General features: G+C 48.5%; 1 protein-coding gene across 2 annotated transcripts in view; it reads right to left on the bottom strand.

Moving 5' to 3' along the window:
- Positions 1-3115: 3115 nt before the first annotated feature.
- LOC127578848 (RNA-binding protein 38-like) overlaps positions 3116-15575 on the bottom strand; it is a 44124-nt gene continuing 31664 nt past the window's right edge. Inside the window, exon 4 of one of the 2 annotated variants that reach the window (XM_052031368.1) lies at positions 3116-4450. In XM_052031368.1, coding sequence (XP_051887328.1) covers positions 4159-4450 — 292 coding nt within the window. In that variant the 3' untranslated portion in view covers positions 3116-4158. The remainder of the gene's footprint in view (positions 4451-15575) is intronic. The other variant, XM_052031367.1, reaches the window with a different exon arrangement.

The raw sequence follows: 15575 nt of genomic DNA, 5'->3' as shown, positions 1-15575 counted from the left end.
GTGCCTGCATCGAGCAGTGTGTAGAACCAAAGTGTGCAAGTACCAAGCGTCACTGTGTGCTGAGGTTCTACCCGTCCCCAGCGTTGTGAAAGATGGGCCCGGCCTCGTTGTCGCACAACGTTCCACTCAGTTGGACCTTGCCGCACTGCATAGGGAAAGTTCCTTCAGAAAGGCACCTTTGACCACAAGTCCATCAGGCGGTGGTCAGCACAGAACGTCCTGCAGGCCTTGTGGGAGAGACAGTGGATCCTGTGGGACGGTTCCCCGAGAAGACCGTCGATGCCATTTGTCAGAATGCCTCATCGCCAGAACTCTCAAACAAGCACTAAGACATCGCTTGGCTGGTGGTGAGAACGACCCTCCCTATCGGATCCTTCCTGTACAACCGGACCCTCACTCCCACCGCACGCTGTCCTCGAGGTGGCTGCAGTGTGGATGGGACGGTTGCCCACCTCCGTGTGGACTGTGCGTTCGCTGAGAAGGCCTGGGAAGAGATGCAGTGGTCTTTGTCGAGGTTCATCCTGTGTGGCTGTGTAACCTCTGGTCTGTTCCCAGGGACACACACCGAGGCAAAAATTGACCGCTGCTGGAAGGTCATCGACTCGGTGAAAGTCACACCCTGCTCTGCCCAAAACTCGTTGGTCTTCACGCAGGAGGTGTCGACCGGCACATTCCAGGGTGCAGGGGTACATGCTGAGGGAATGCACTGGTTCAGCCGCCACAAAGGCTCTGTGGGGGCAGGACCACAGTCTGGGGTCCAGTCACCATAGAAAGAAACACCCTTCTTCCCATCAAGCTTGTGAGAATTTTGTTAGCTTCAATGAGACCGCTTCTTATTCTTCTAAACTCTGCAGAATACAGTCATGATCTACTCGAGCTCTGCGGGACAGATGATCAAAACAGTTGGCCACCCATCTCCCCCGGCAACAGCTCAGATGATTTGCGTGTCCCGTGATACAAACTGCACGGGGCGAGCACTGAGCAACTGGGCACTCGTGATAAGGAGTGAGTGAGGAGCTCTAACCCCTGACTCATCAACAATTCTTGGCGCTCGTGTGTTAACAAGCCCTCTGGTCGACATAGATGCCGGGTTGTGAGATGGCCAAGTGCCTCCTGATAACTCTCACTGTGCTTCTCCATCTGCATCCCATCCAGCCACTATCTTCAACCCGGAAAAGTGTGAAGTGATTCACTTTGGGAGATCAACTTTGAAGGCAGAATACAAGGTTAATGGCAGGACTCTTAGTAGTGTGGAGGAACAGAGGGATCTTGGGGTCCACGTCAATAGATCCCTCAAGGTTGCCACGCAGGTCGATAGGGTTGTTAAGAAGGCGTATGGAGTGTTGGCCTTCATTAGGTGGGGGTACTGAGGTCAAGAGCCACGAGGTGATGTTGCAGCTCTATAGAACTCTGGTCAGACCACACTTGGAGTATTGTGTTCAGTTCTGGTCACCTCATTATAGGAAGGATGTGGAAGCTTTAGAGAGGGTGCAGAGGAGATTTACCAGGATGTTGCCAGGATTGGAGAGCATGTCTTATGAGGATAGGTTGAGCAAACTAGGGCTCTTCTCTTTGGAGAGGAGGATGAGAGGTGACTTGATAGAGGTGCACAAGATGATAAGAGGCATAGATCGAGTGGACAGTCAGAGACTTTTTCCCAGGGCGACAATGGTTAAACATGAGGGGACATAATTTTAAGGTGATTAGAGGAAGGTATAAGGGGGATGTCAGAGGTAAGTTTTTTTTACACAGAGAGTGGTGGCTGCGTGGAAAGCACTGCCGGCAGAGTTGTGGGGGCAGATACATTAGGGACATTTAAGATACTCTTAGATAGACACATGAATGATAGAGAAATGGAGGGCTATGTGGGAGGGAAGGGTTAGATAGATCTTAGAGCAGGATAAAATGTCGGCACAGCATTGTGGGCTGAAGGGCCTGTACTGTGCTGTAATGTTCTACGTTCTATGCTCTTTCCTTCATCCTGGAATATATAAATCCGGCTACATTCCTACACGGTATTGGGAGTGCTGTCTGGTACCCGGACTGACAGTGATCCATCAGGAAACCACGACAGATTCCCCACTCATTACCGCATTGCTGTTTGTGGGATCTTGCAGGTTGGGGAGGGAACTGCCAGCCAGAACGTCACACACTGGGCCACAACCCTCACACCAAGGATGGAGCTCACTCTGCTCGGCGGTGGCCTCCCCTGATGTGGGGTGCTGCACTTAGCAAGGATATCCTGGAATGGTGTGAGGTTTCAAAGGCTGAAGTTCCAAGTGCCGGCTACATAATCCTGGCTGGTATTAAGACTGGGCTGATCTGAGGAAGGTTATATGAACATTGCACAAATATTTGAGAAACAAAGGACTGCAGATGCTGGAATCTAGATGAAAAACACGATGACGCTGGAGGAACTCAGCAGACCAGGCAGCATCCGTGGAGAAAAGCAGGCGGTCAACGTTTCGGGTCAGGACCCTTCTTCAGGACTGAAGATAGGAAAAGGGTAAGCCCAATGTATAGGAGGGAAAAGCAGAGCAGTGATAAGTGGACAAAAGAGGGGAGGCGGGGAGGGCACAGGGTGGTGATAGGTAGATGCAGGTAAAAGATAGTGATAGGCTTGAGTGGTTACAGTGAAACTATTTCCTCTGTTGGAGAATCAGCAATGAAGAGATATAATAAAATTTAGAGCTGGGATTATCCAGGAATAACTTCAGGAAGAACTTTGTCCACACAACAGCCAGAAGAAATGCAAAATCCTTTGAAAGGCTGTGAATGTGAGGGGTGGGTGTCAGCTTTCCAAGTAAGGGACTCAGGGACACACAGCTAACTGAGGGAATTGGGGGCCAGTGCACACTAGCTCCACTCTCCCCGAACACTGAAAAATCCAAGGCTCATGTGCGATGGACGATATCCGGGACTGGTGATGGGACGCTGTTACAAATCACGCAGCTTCATTCAGCATGGTATGGCCTGGGAGGGTCCGGAGGTTGTCTGCAGAGCCCAGAGCCGAGGAGGGAAGCAATTGACTGGCAGTCTATCCAGTAACAGGACACGGGACCTTAGTGTCTTCCAGTCATAGAAGCAGCATCAGAAGAAAAAGAAAAGGCAATTTGATGTTTTATGCTCTTTTAATATAACATTGAAAACATTTCTCCCAATACCAGCTACAGTCCAAACTGAATGTTGTTTTTATATAATTGTAGCTTTGAGCCCTAAAATACTTCTGCTTTTTTAAAAAACCTTCCTTTAAAAAAAAATTAAAAATTGCATTTATAACTTAAAATGTCTCATTCATTCCAGGTGGGTTTAAAACGTTTGATATCCAAATTTCAAACTTCTGGTCAGGTTGCTTCTCAGTGTAGGAGGTCTCCTTAAATAAGTCGTTTCAGTACCTTATTTGACATCGCATAGATTGCGATCATTAAAAATTACTGACCTTTTCACAGATAAGTAGATTTTTAAAAAATATATACCCAAGTTGAGATGATTTTAAGATTAATTACAAAATTAAGAAAATAGAACAGTGTTCTGACTACAGAAATATTGCTTCCCTTCCAAGTTTTTTTTTGCATATTGAAATTAGTTAGCGACCTATTAGTTTATGATTTACCAAGAAAAAATTTATACAATGGTAGCTGGACAACTAAACTTTGCATCCTCTTTCCCCAGGTTTTGAGCATAGATCATCACAATAAATATGAAAAAGTAGTTGCAATTTTTCTTCTCTGCAAGATGTTGATAAATAATACTTTTTTTTATACATCAAAAATAGCATTTAGCGTGTGTTCTTTTATCGTTCTGTTGCAATTCGTACCTTACAATGAACAATCTGCTACTCAGACATGGGGAGAAGGAGGGAATTGGGGAAGGCACGGGGGGCAGTACAGAAAGGCAGGAAGAGGATGAGAGGGAGGAGAGATAACTGCTTTCCTGACTTGATCAGTTCCCGTTTGGAGGAATTTCCTTCCAGCCATTCCTGTTCAGGTGCCAGGCTGCTCCCATCCCTGTTAACACTTGAAGCAGCTCTCCGCGTTGAGCCACTCAAAGATCCGATAGCAATATCCCATTTGTCACCCATGTGCCCATCCACCTCAGTCCTGAGCGGATGGTCTTCCTGCTTGGAGACGGAATCCTTTCTCCCTCCCTCCTGTTGCTTTACTGCAAGCGGTCAGGCTGCAGGGGCTGAGAGGGGTACTGGATGAACGCGGTGGCGGCAGCAGCGGTGGGGTTGCCTCCCTCCACGGGCTGTGGCACCGCCGAGTAGCTGAAGCCCAGGTAGCTGGCGGCGGGCGAGAGGGCGTACGGGTACTGCTCGTAGGCGGCGTACTGCGTGTAGGTGGCAGAGGCGGCGTAGTCAATGAGGGGAGAGGCCATCGAGTGAAGCTGAGTCGGCAGCACCAGGCCAGGCTGCACGATCGCCTGCGGGTAGAGATACTGGGCGGTGAGCCTGCAGAACACAGTGGCACAAGTTAGCACGGGAAAAGCATCAAGGCAGTGGAATCAAGCTACACAAACTGATAAGAAGAAACACTTCAGGTATCTGTTGGAAGAGTGGAGCAGATTATAATCAACTGCATTACTGAGAGGCTTTCTTCCAAATGAAAAACGCTGCAGATGACAAACATCTGAGATAAAATCGTAGTGTAGGGCAGGCACAGTAGCATAGCAGTTAGCGTAACGCTTTACAGCGCCAGTGACCCGGGTTCAATTCCGGCCGCTGTCTGTAAGGAGTTTGTACGTTCTCCCCGTGTCTGCATGGGTTTCCTCCGGGTACTCTGGTTTTCTCCCACATTCCAAAGAAGTATGGGTTAGGAAGTTGTGGGCATGCTATGTTGGCGCCAGAAGCGTGGCAACACTTGTGGGCTGCCGCCAGAACACTCTACGCAAAAGATGCATTTCACTGCATGTTTCGATGGACATGTGACTAATAAAGATATCTTATCTTATCTAGGGTCATACAGCCCGGACAGAGACTCTTCGGCCCAACTCGTTACCAAACTGCTCTCTGTGGATCTAAGATACGATATCTTTATTAGTCACATGGACAGTGAAATGCATCTTTTGCGCAGAGTGTTCTGGGGGCAGCCCGCAAGTGTCGCCACGCTTCCGGCACCAACACAGCATGCCCACAACTTCCTAACCCGCACGTCTTTGGAATGTGGGAGGAAACCAGAGCACCGGAGGAAACCCACGCAGTCATGGGGAGAACGTACAAACTCCTTACAGACAGTTGCCGGAATTGAAGCCGGCTCACTGCTGCTGTAACAGCGTTACACTAACTGCTACACTACCGTGCTGCCCCACGGTACTCATTACTTTTACTATAATTGTTCTACTCTTTTAAATCTAAATCCTATGTCTCTAAGAATTCTTTCCCTGTGGCTGTGACACTTTACTCTGCATTCTGTTTTACCCCTGTACTACCTCAATGCACTATATAATGAATTGATCTGTACGAAGGGTACGCAAGACAAGTTTTTCACTGTACAAGTGACAATAATAAACCAATTCCACCAATTGCCATTTGGCCCATATTCTTCTGAACCTTTCCTACCCACGGACCTGTCCAAGTGTCTTTTAAGTGTTATTGTACCTGCCTCAACCACTTCCTCTGGCAGCTCGTTCCACATACGCACCACCCTCTGCATGAAGAAGTTGCTCTTTTAAATCTTTCCCCCCTTACCTTAAATCTATGTCCTCCAGTTTTTGATTCCCTTTCCTTGGGGAAAAAAAGACTGTGCACATTCACCCTATCTGTGCCCCTTACGTGATTTTATTCAGGTCTGTAAGATCACCTCTCAGTCTTCTATGTTCCAAGGAATAAAGTCCAAATCGGCCCAATCTCTCCCTATAACTTGGGCCCTCAAAGTCCTGGCAATATCCTTATCATTCTTTTCCGCACTCTTTCCAGTTTAATGATGTCTTTCCTATAGCAGGGTGACCAAAACTGTACACAATACTTCAGGTGTAGCCTCACCAATGTTTTGCACAACTGCAATGTAACATCCCGACTCTTATACCCATTGCCCTGACTTATGAAGACCAGCGTGACAAACGCCTTCTTCAGAGAACGTTGGACGCAGAGAGACACAGTTCTGACTACCTGAAACATTCACTCCGTTTCTTTCCCCATTGACGCTGCCTGACTTGCTGAGGGGTTCCAGCATTCTCTGCCTTTGAATCTTGATTTCAACTTCCGGTTTTTAAAAAAACACAATTTCCGTCTATATTCTGCCTCAGAGTTTTCTTTCCAGTTGCAGAAATAACCAACTTGCATTTATACAACTGCCTTTCATGACCGCAAGACTGCCGGGGGCCACAGACAAGGTTCAGCAGGTGATTGACAACAGTCAGTTCAATGAACACCATCACTACAACTAGTGCAGAGAAGCAGCCAGTTGCTTTGGAGAAGTACTTAAGTGACTTCACCATCACAATGTGAAATTGGAACAGTTTACCTGGGACTTTACCCAGTCAGGTTGATGTATCTCAGTCTGGAGGCTAGACATCAATGTGGTGAAACCAGTTCCAGACACGGCTGACAATAACTTAAAGGCCTCACATCCAGAGAACGGCGTTGAGCTCCTATGTTCTAGGAACGGCTCAAAGTTATTCCAGAGAAGGCATCCTATCTGATGCATTGCGGCTTGGTACAGCAACTGCTCTGCCCAGGACCGCAAGAAACTGCAGAGAGTTGTGGACACAGCCCAGCGCGTCACGGACAACAGCCTCCCCTCCTTGGACTCTTGTCTTGGTGAAGCAGCCAGCATAATCAAAGACCCCACCCATCCAGGTCATTCTCTCTTCTCTCCTCTCCCATCAGGCAGAAGATACAGGAGCCTGAGGGCACGTACCACCAGGCTCAAGGACAGCTTCTACCCCACTGTGATAAGGCTATTGAACGGTTCCCTTATACAATGAGATGGACTCTTGACCTCACAATCTACCTTGTTATGACCTTGCACCTTATTGTCTACCTGCACTGCACTTCCTCTGTAGCTGTGACACTTTACTTTGTATTCTGTTATTGTTTTTACCCTGTACTACCTCAATGCACTGTGTAATGAATTGATCTGTACGATCAGTATGCAAGACAAGTTTTTCACTGTACCTCGGTACAAGTGACAATAATAAACGAATACCAATACCAATTCTTGCCCCAATGCTAACACAGTTGCAGCAACTTCGTGAGGAGGATAAATGGAATTGACTGATGCGCAACAGAAAGTATTTAGTTAATGTAATCACAATCTGAGCAGCAAACCTTGACTGGGCCAGAACTCTGAAGCAGAAATGCCACGGTCCCCATATACTATCATCAGTTACAGGCAATGGGTGGGTGCAGTCTACACCATTTGCTCCATGTGTTCTTACAAAACCACAGGCTGTGAGAAGAAATTCCCTCACTGTTTACTGGGAATACCCTTTGCTATTAAAGTTAGAGTCATACACTTGGTCCAACTCACACAGTTACTGCCAATCCTGGGTTCTAAAGCAACAGGGTGCAGAGGAGCCTAGTTGTCCTGTCACAGTATGATCATATCATTGTGAACCATTTATCAAACGAAGTGCAATTGCTGATGCTTGCTCTTTGTTACCTCAGGAGTCGTCTAATAAATTAGAGGAGAGAACAGTGGGACGGTAATTGCAGCTAAGGGCAATTACTTAAGGCAAAGGAAAGCAAACTTGAGTGAGTGGGAGAGTTAGTCCACCAGGCCACTGAGCAAGTGGGGGACTCAGCATAGAGACCTTGGTGGGGTAACCCAAGTGTGCCGTGCCTCACAGAAGTCTCCATGCCAGTCAGCTGACCAGAGCCAGCGACGGACTGTGGAAAGGTCATAGAACAGCGGTGGGTTAGACCAAGAGGCTGCAAGTCCTTCAACTTTGAGGAACTAATAGAACATCAGATACCAGTGCATGGCCAAAGAGATAGAGTCGACTGAGGAAGTCAGTCAACAGGCTGAATCTGTCGTGACCTATTTGTTTCAAAGAGGGACGAGTTCTGTACTATGACACATGGCACCTTAATCTTGTGTACATATAACAGTGGCTGCACATGTTGGTCTGCCTTCCTGTTACACAAGGTGAAGTCCACAGCCTTGTTGTGCAGATGTAGATATTACTGAGGCTGGAGCTCGTCAGAACATGACATTGTTAGATCTGATATAAATGCCCAGACGTACCGTTTCATTGCACTGAGAAATTTTTGCCTGCAGCTGTTGCTCATTTCACGGTCCCAGGGCTGCCCAAGCACTCTCTACTTCAGAGCATTTTTCTCCTCTGCTCTCCCCTCCCAAGATCTCTACACTTTCAATTTTAAATACAGATAAAAACAAATACATTTATAACTGTGTTTTTATTCTAACCTGACAGAGGCCCAACTCAGTTTGAAAACAAAGACAACATTCAATTAATTCTCTATTTCTTCCTAAAATTCAACAGTGCTTCCCCTAAATTCTCTTTTTGCTCTCCACAACTTCCTCATTGTTAATGTTCTCTTTGCTGGTCTTTACTCCAGTGAGTTTAACTCATATGTATCTTAATGAGCTGACCAAGAGTGTGAACTCCCTCAAATTCAGGCAGTGGTTTGACTCTCACCAACTTTTACTGATGCACCATAGAAAGCACCCTATCTGGATGCATCACGGCTTGGTATGGCAACTGCCCTGCCCAGGACCGCAAGAAACTGCAGAGAGTTGTGGACACAGCCCAGCACATTACAGACACCAGCCTCCCCTCCATGGACTCTGTCTATAACCTCTCGCTGCCTTGGTGAAGCAGCCAGCATAATCAGAGATCCCACCCACCCAGGATGTTCTCTCTTCTCCCCTCTCCCATCAGGCGGAGGATACAGGAGCCTGAGGGCACATACCACCAGGCTCAAGGACAGCTTCTATCCCATGGTGATAAGACTATTGAAGTTCCCTTATACGATGAGATGGACTGTTGACCTCACAATCTACCTTGTTTGACCTTGCACCTTATTGTCTACCTGCACTGCACTTCCCTGTAGCTGTGACACTTTACTCTGTATTCTGTTATTAGTTTTACCTGTACTACCTCAATGCACTCTGTACCAACTCAGTGTATCTGCACTGTGTAATGAATTGATCTGTACGAACGGTATGCAAGACAAGTTTTTCACTGTACCTCGGTACAAGTGACAATAGTAAACTAATACCAGTACCAAAGAGATTATAGTCAGGGTGGTAGGGCCCTAAGCACTACCAGTTCACCATACCACAACCAACTGTTAAATCCAAGGCCACTCACAATGTCCCACAGGACAGCATGAAGGAGACCACCTCGCAAGTTGGGATCTGCAAGGCATTGTGCACAGAGTGTCAAGGATGGGACAGTAGAAAGCTTGCACTTATGGTGACAATCAGACGTCCTTGCTTTAGAAGGTCAAAATGAGCTAAAGCTGGAACAACAACTAGAAGAGAGCGGAACTGCATTCAGTACAATAAAAGCAGGAGATCACACTGAGGCAACCTTGCTGGACAGAAATATTGAGATGTTTGCCCTCACAAGGTGCTGGTGAGGCCACATATTGAATACTTACACAATTCTGGTGCCCTTCAGGAAGGATGTACTAGCATTGGAGGCAGTCCAAAAGGGACTCACTGAGCTAATTCCTGGGGACAAGAAGATTATCTTATCAGAAGTGGCTAAAGAAATTATATATCGGCAGGCATGGTAGTGTAGCGGTTAGCATAACGCTATTACAGTGCCAGCGACCCGGGTTCAATTCCGGCCGCTGTCTGTAAGGAGTTTGTACGTTCTCCCCATGTCTGCGTGGGTTTCCTCCGGGTGCTCCGGTTTCCTCCCACATTCCAAAGACGTATGGGTTGGGAAGTTGTGGCCATGCTACGTTGGTGCCGGAAACAGGGCGACACTTGTGGGCTGCCCCCCAGAACATTCTACCCAAAAGATGCATTTCACTGTGTGTTTCAATGTACATGTGACTAATAAAGATATCTTATTCTTTGGAATTTAGATTGAAGTGCATAAGGTCCTTAAGGGATACGACAGGGTAGATGTTGAGATGTTTTCACCAGTGGGAGAATCTCAGATGAGGGAACAAGGTTACAAGATTCGGGAGAGGTCTTTCAAAACAGAGGTGCGTAGAAACTTCTTCTCACAGAGGGTAGCAGGTCTCTTGAATTCTCTTCCCCAGAAGACTGTGGAGGCTAGATCAATGGAGGTTTTTAAAGATAAAGGAGCAGATACATTTTTGAAAGATCGGGGTATTGAGAGCGATGGGTTACCGGTAAAGAAGAGGAGACGAAGGCTATGGGAGGTTTGAGGGGCCGAGTGGCCTACCCCTGTTCCTATCCTCTTGCGTTCTTGTGTTTCCACCTGATATAACGCCACCCCTTGCCCAGTGAGAGCTGCCACTGTCATCGCACTCAATGGTCAGCCACCTGGGGTCAAGACCCACTCCATCTTGGAGCAAAATCGATGATCTCTTGATGGGTGTCACAGAGCTGGCCCTCGGTCACCAACCCCTCACCACTTCTCAGCCCACAGCTAGCTTCTGGCACTCTCTCACCCACTCCTCCTCAGGGTCAAACAGCACCCTGTCCGCCTGGTCACTTCAGGGGCCATCGGTGCAGAGTGACGCAGGAGAAACCCTTCTTGCCCCTCTCAAGATGAGCTGACAGCAGCGCTGGGGAGAACGATGGAAACTAAAGATTGTAGATGGTGGAATCTGGAGCTGGAGGAGCTCAGTAGGTAGAGCAGCATCTACAGGGGCAGAGAGATGGTTGACATTTCTGGTCGAAACCCCGCATCAGGACCCGAAGCACTGGCCACCCCTGCCTCCACAGATGCTGCCTGATCCCTGGTGTTCTTCCAGCACCCTCGGTTTTTATTTCAGATTTCCAGCATCTGCAGTGTCTTGTTCTCTCTGGTCCCTCTGTCCCAACGAAGCAGCAGAAAAAAAAAAGTTCTCCTCACTTCTTTCAGCGCTTCGCACCCTGAGCTTTTCCCTCGCCCTCTCTTCAGCATGACTCCCTGAGGCGGGCCAGGAAGAACTAATAAAACTGCGGATGCTGGAAGCCAAACAATGCTGGGAGAACTCAGCCAGTCAAGCAAACATCTGCGGAAAGAGAAGCCAGTCAACGTTTCGGGTCAGGGGCCCTCTCTCTGAACTGTGAGGTGACAGGGAACCTTCCCAGAACAAGCTGGGGAACTTGGAGCTGTGTCAGTCTGTGTGGAGCTACACAAGGTGCTGTCTCTCCTGAGAGCGGCAGCTAATAAAGGAACAGCGAGGAATCTTTCCACTCGACACGACAAGTGGATAAGATACAAGATGTCTTTATTAGTCACACGTACATCAAAACACACAGTGAAATGCATCTTTTGCGTAGAGTGTTCTAGGGACAGCCTGCAAGTATCGCCACGCTTCCGGCGCCAACATAGCATGCCCACAACTTCCTAACCCGTACGTCTCTGGAATGTGGGAGGAAACCGGAGCACCCGGAGGAAACCCACGCAGACACGGGGAGAACATACAAACTCCTTACAGACAGCGGCCGGAATTGAACCCGGGCCGCTGGCGCTGTAAAGCGTTACGCTAACCACTACACTGCCGTGATTGCACCTGACGCAAAACGACAGCTGCTTCTGCCCCCTCTTAGACCTAGTGACAGTAACACAGACATCCCCTCGGTACTCAACATCCATTTCCCATCTCCTCGGTGTTACTGCTCTAAGCAGGACCCCTGCCCGACCACTGCTGGAAGTTAGAGAGAAGTTGATAATAGATGTCTGATTGGATCTATTCCTGTTCAAAACTATCACGGCGATGCCGGAGGAACTCAGCAGGCCAGGCAGCATCTGTGGAGAAACGCAGGCGGTCAACGTCTCGGGTCAGGAGCCTGCTAACAGTTACTTTGGCTTGGGCAAGAAAGGGGGAAGCACTAACAAAGAGTTAAAAGCCTTCACAGCTCTAGTTTGCCAGTATTGCCCCAACTGCTGCAAATTCAACTCTTCTTATTTAGTTCTTTTCTCAGATATGATGAGAGCAACCCCAAACAGCTGAAAAACACTGACGCTTGCCTGGAAGTCATTTGCTGAACTGAAAGTCAAGGTTATACACAGGTCACTCACATTACTGCTGCATCAGTAATGGATCACAAGCCGGCATCACAGGCACTTTCCCAGTGCCAGGGTTGGTGCAGTTCATCCAGATACTGCGCTGGGGCCTTAGTTCCCACGTCGCATGCTATTTACAAAGTAATCAAACCACTAAGGGCTCGGGATGCTTTGTCACAGCACAGAATCAGGCCCCTCCACTCTCTGCCAACCATGTCCTACATTAATCCCTCCTTTTAAAAGAAATTATTTTCCCCACATTCTCATCGGCTCTCCCCAGGTTCTCCCAGTCACCTACACACGAGGGGCAATATAACCCACCAAGCCGCACGTCTCTAGGATGGGAGAGGAAGCAGGAGGACTCGGGGGGGGTGGGGGGGGGGGGGGGGATGTCCACGCAGTCACAGAGGGAACATGCAAACATGCTCTGTGCCTGTGATGCTGCTGCAAGTAAGCTTTTCATTGCGCCTGTGCACACATGGACTTGTGCAGATGACAATAACTGGACTTTTGACTTTAAACTCCACACAGACAGGACTGAAGGTCAGGACTGAACCTGGGTGTCTAGCGCTGTGAGATGGCAACTCTACCAGCTGTGCTGTCTCCTTGGATTGTTCAAGGATATCCCAGCACTCAACCCTGCTCTTTCCAACTAGTGTCATCTAATAAATATAAAACTCGATGCACTACATCTCAAAGAAAACTTTCAGTTACAAACAGTGCTGTGTACTAAAAGAAGTTACCCAGAACTGCTGGCCATTTCTTTCACTGGAGGGGTAGAGAACATCAGGGGTGGTACCACATTCTCAACACAAGTGGCTCACAAGTGGAGCAACACATACAAAATACTGCAGGAACCCAGCAGGTCAGGCAGCATCCACGGAGGGAAATAAACAGTCGAGGTTTCGGGCTGAGACCCTTCATCAGGACTGGAAAGGAAGCCAGAGTGGGGAGAGGGGGAGGAGCACAGGCTGGCAGGGGATAGGGGAGTTCAGGTGAGAGGGGGAAAGTAGGAGGGTGGGGGGGGGGGAGATGCAAGAAGCTGGGAGGTGATAGGTAGAAGAGGCAGAGGGCTGAAGAAGGAGGAATCCGGTAGGAGAGGGCAGTGGACCATGGAATAAAGGGAAGGAGGTGGGGAATAGATGGGCAGATCATGAAGGTGAGGGAAGGGGGAAAGAGAAGGGAAGAGGGCCACAGGAATGAGGGAAGACAAAGGAGGGGGAGAAGTGGGGGGGTGGGGGGGGTGGAGAGAGAGAGGGAAGTGGTTACCAGAAGTTAGAGAAATCAATGTTGAGGCCATTAGGTTGGAGACTACCAAGGCGGAATATGTCTCTCAGCAGTGGATCAGTGGATTTTCCATTGTCGAGGGTACAAATACTGTATAAAAAAGAGAAGCAATAGCGACCGGTGCTTGTAAATTTACAAGAGACCTTTTGTCCTTTCCTAGGGAGAAAAGGAAAGGATTCCGAAATAACTCATTGTTTTATTAAAGGGGGAGAAGAGGAGAATATAGTGCCTTTACTGTCGTAAAATGTCCCAGAACTTGGGAGAATTACCAATGAAAAATTAATAGCATGCAAGGAGAAACGAGGCCTTTGAGGAGTTCTTAAAGTAAAGAAAGCGAGGCAAATATGCCTCAGTAGGGAATTCCAACGGCTTGAGTTTGGCAGCGTAGAGCAGCGCTGTCAATGGTGGAGAGATTAAATTCAGAGGTAAAGTGGTCAGAATGAGACTCTTTGGAGGTTTACAGAGTTGGAGGACTGGCGGAGAGAGAGGAGGGAGTGGGAGGGGAGGGAGGGGCAGAAACCGTGGAGACGGGGAGGGAGGGTCCATGATCTGAAAGGAGGATGGGAATTTGAACGTCGAGGTGCTGGTTGATCAGCAGCGATCAGGATCTGCTGTGAGTTGATACTGGAACCAGATCCCCTCGGAATGAACTGGGAAACGGAGGTGGCAGAAAACAAGGAGAAAAGCACAGTGGTGGTGACAGGATTGATATTCTAGGCCAGTGAGCAGGTCCTCAGGCCTTTCCTCAATGACCACATTGTTACTCTGCCATGCTGTTGTACAGCACACGGCTGCAGCACATACACTGACCCACAAAACATGCCATTATTCTTTCTGAGCAGCACAATAGCCCATTGAAGAGAGAAATAAAATGTATTGCGACCTTTGTGCCTGTGACATTGGCGCAGCATCGAGAGGCAGCCACACAGCGCGGTGTCCACACGTGGGTGCAGGACAGGAGGCGACATTTACAGAGGTGGGCTTCAGGCTCCCCAGTCACCAGAGGGTGAAGGACCCGTCCCACCAGCCTAAATAAACCACCCCTTATGTTTGGCACAGAGCTGGCGCTCCACCTGTAGGGTCAACTTCATTGAGCTTACAATGGTGAGGTTCTGGTTTTGCCACATCAAGTCTGGCAGTACCACAGGTGAGCAGTCAGCTGGACATTGCCGCACTACCCGTCCTTTACGGAGAAATTCTTCTAGACTAACACCTCTGACCACAGGTCCATCAGGCAGTGGTCAGCACAGAGTGTCCCAAGCAGACTATCTGTATCACCTGGCAGAACGCCTTATCGCTTGGCTTGCAGTGAGGGGAGCCCTCCCTGTCAGCTCCTTCCAGTACGGTCCAAATCTCACTCCCAATGCACGCTGCCCTTGGGACGGCCGTGATGAAGAGGAGACGGTTGCCGACCTCTTTGCGGATGGTGTATTTGCAAGTAGGTCTGGGAAAGGATGCGACGGGCCTTTTCACATTCACCCTGACCAACATAACAGAAACGTCTCCGATCAACGGGCTGTTCCCAGGGACACACACCGAGACAGACATCAAGTGCTGCTGGAAGGTCATGAACTCGGTGAAAGACGCTCTTTGGTCTGCCCAAAACTTGTTGGTCTTCCAATACGAGCAGATGTCCGTAGGGGAATGCTGCCAGCTGGCACATTCTGGGCTGCAGGAGAATGTGCCGAGGGATGCACTGAAGCTCAGTGCAGCCAATGCCAAGGCTCTGTGGGGAAGGACCTCAGTCTAGGGTCCTTATGCCATTGGACATTGAGAGGTTGGGTCTGGGCTAGAAGCCTCTCAAACACTTGTAGTTTGTATCAGCCCAGGAGGCTACATGAGTGGCAAAGGTGCTCTGTACACAGAAGGTCAAAGTCGAAGTTGGGTTTATTGTCATGTGCACAAGTCCATGTGTGCACGGGTGCAATGAAAAACTTACTTGCAGCAGCATCACAGGCACATAGCGTCAGATAAGCAGCATTCACTAGAAAAACATAAATTAAGCATAAATTGTACACTATTTTTTTTACAAGAAAGACCACAATTAGAACAAAAAAAAATTCCATTTTATTGCCAAGTGGTCACAGTGTTGCTAAACTGTGGTGATTAGGGTTGTGCAGGTTGGTTCAAGAACCGTATGGTTGAAGGGAAGTAGCTGTTCCTGAACCTGGTGGTGTGGGACT

Source organism: Pristis pectinata, chromosome 16 (genome assembly GCF_009764475.1).
Source record: "Pristis pectinata isolate sPriPec2 chromosome 16, sPriPec2.1.pri, whole genome shotgun sequence".
NCBI lineage: Eukaryota > Metazoa > Chordata > Chondrichthyes > Rhinopristiformes > Pristidae > Pristis > Pristis pectinata.
Note: the sequence above shows the minus strand (reverse complement) of the source record. Positions and strands in the feature narration are given on the sequence as shown.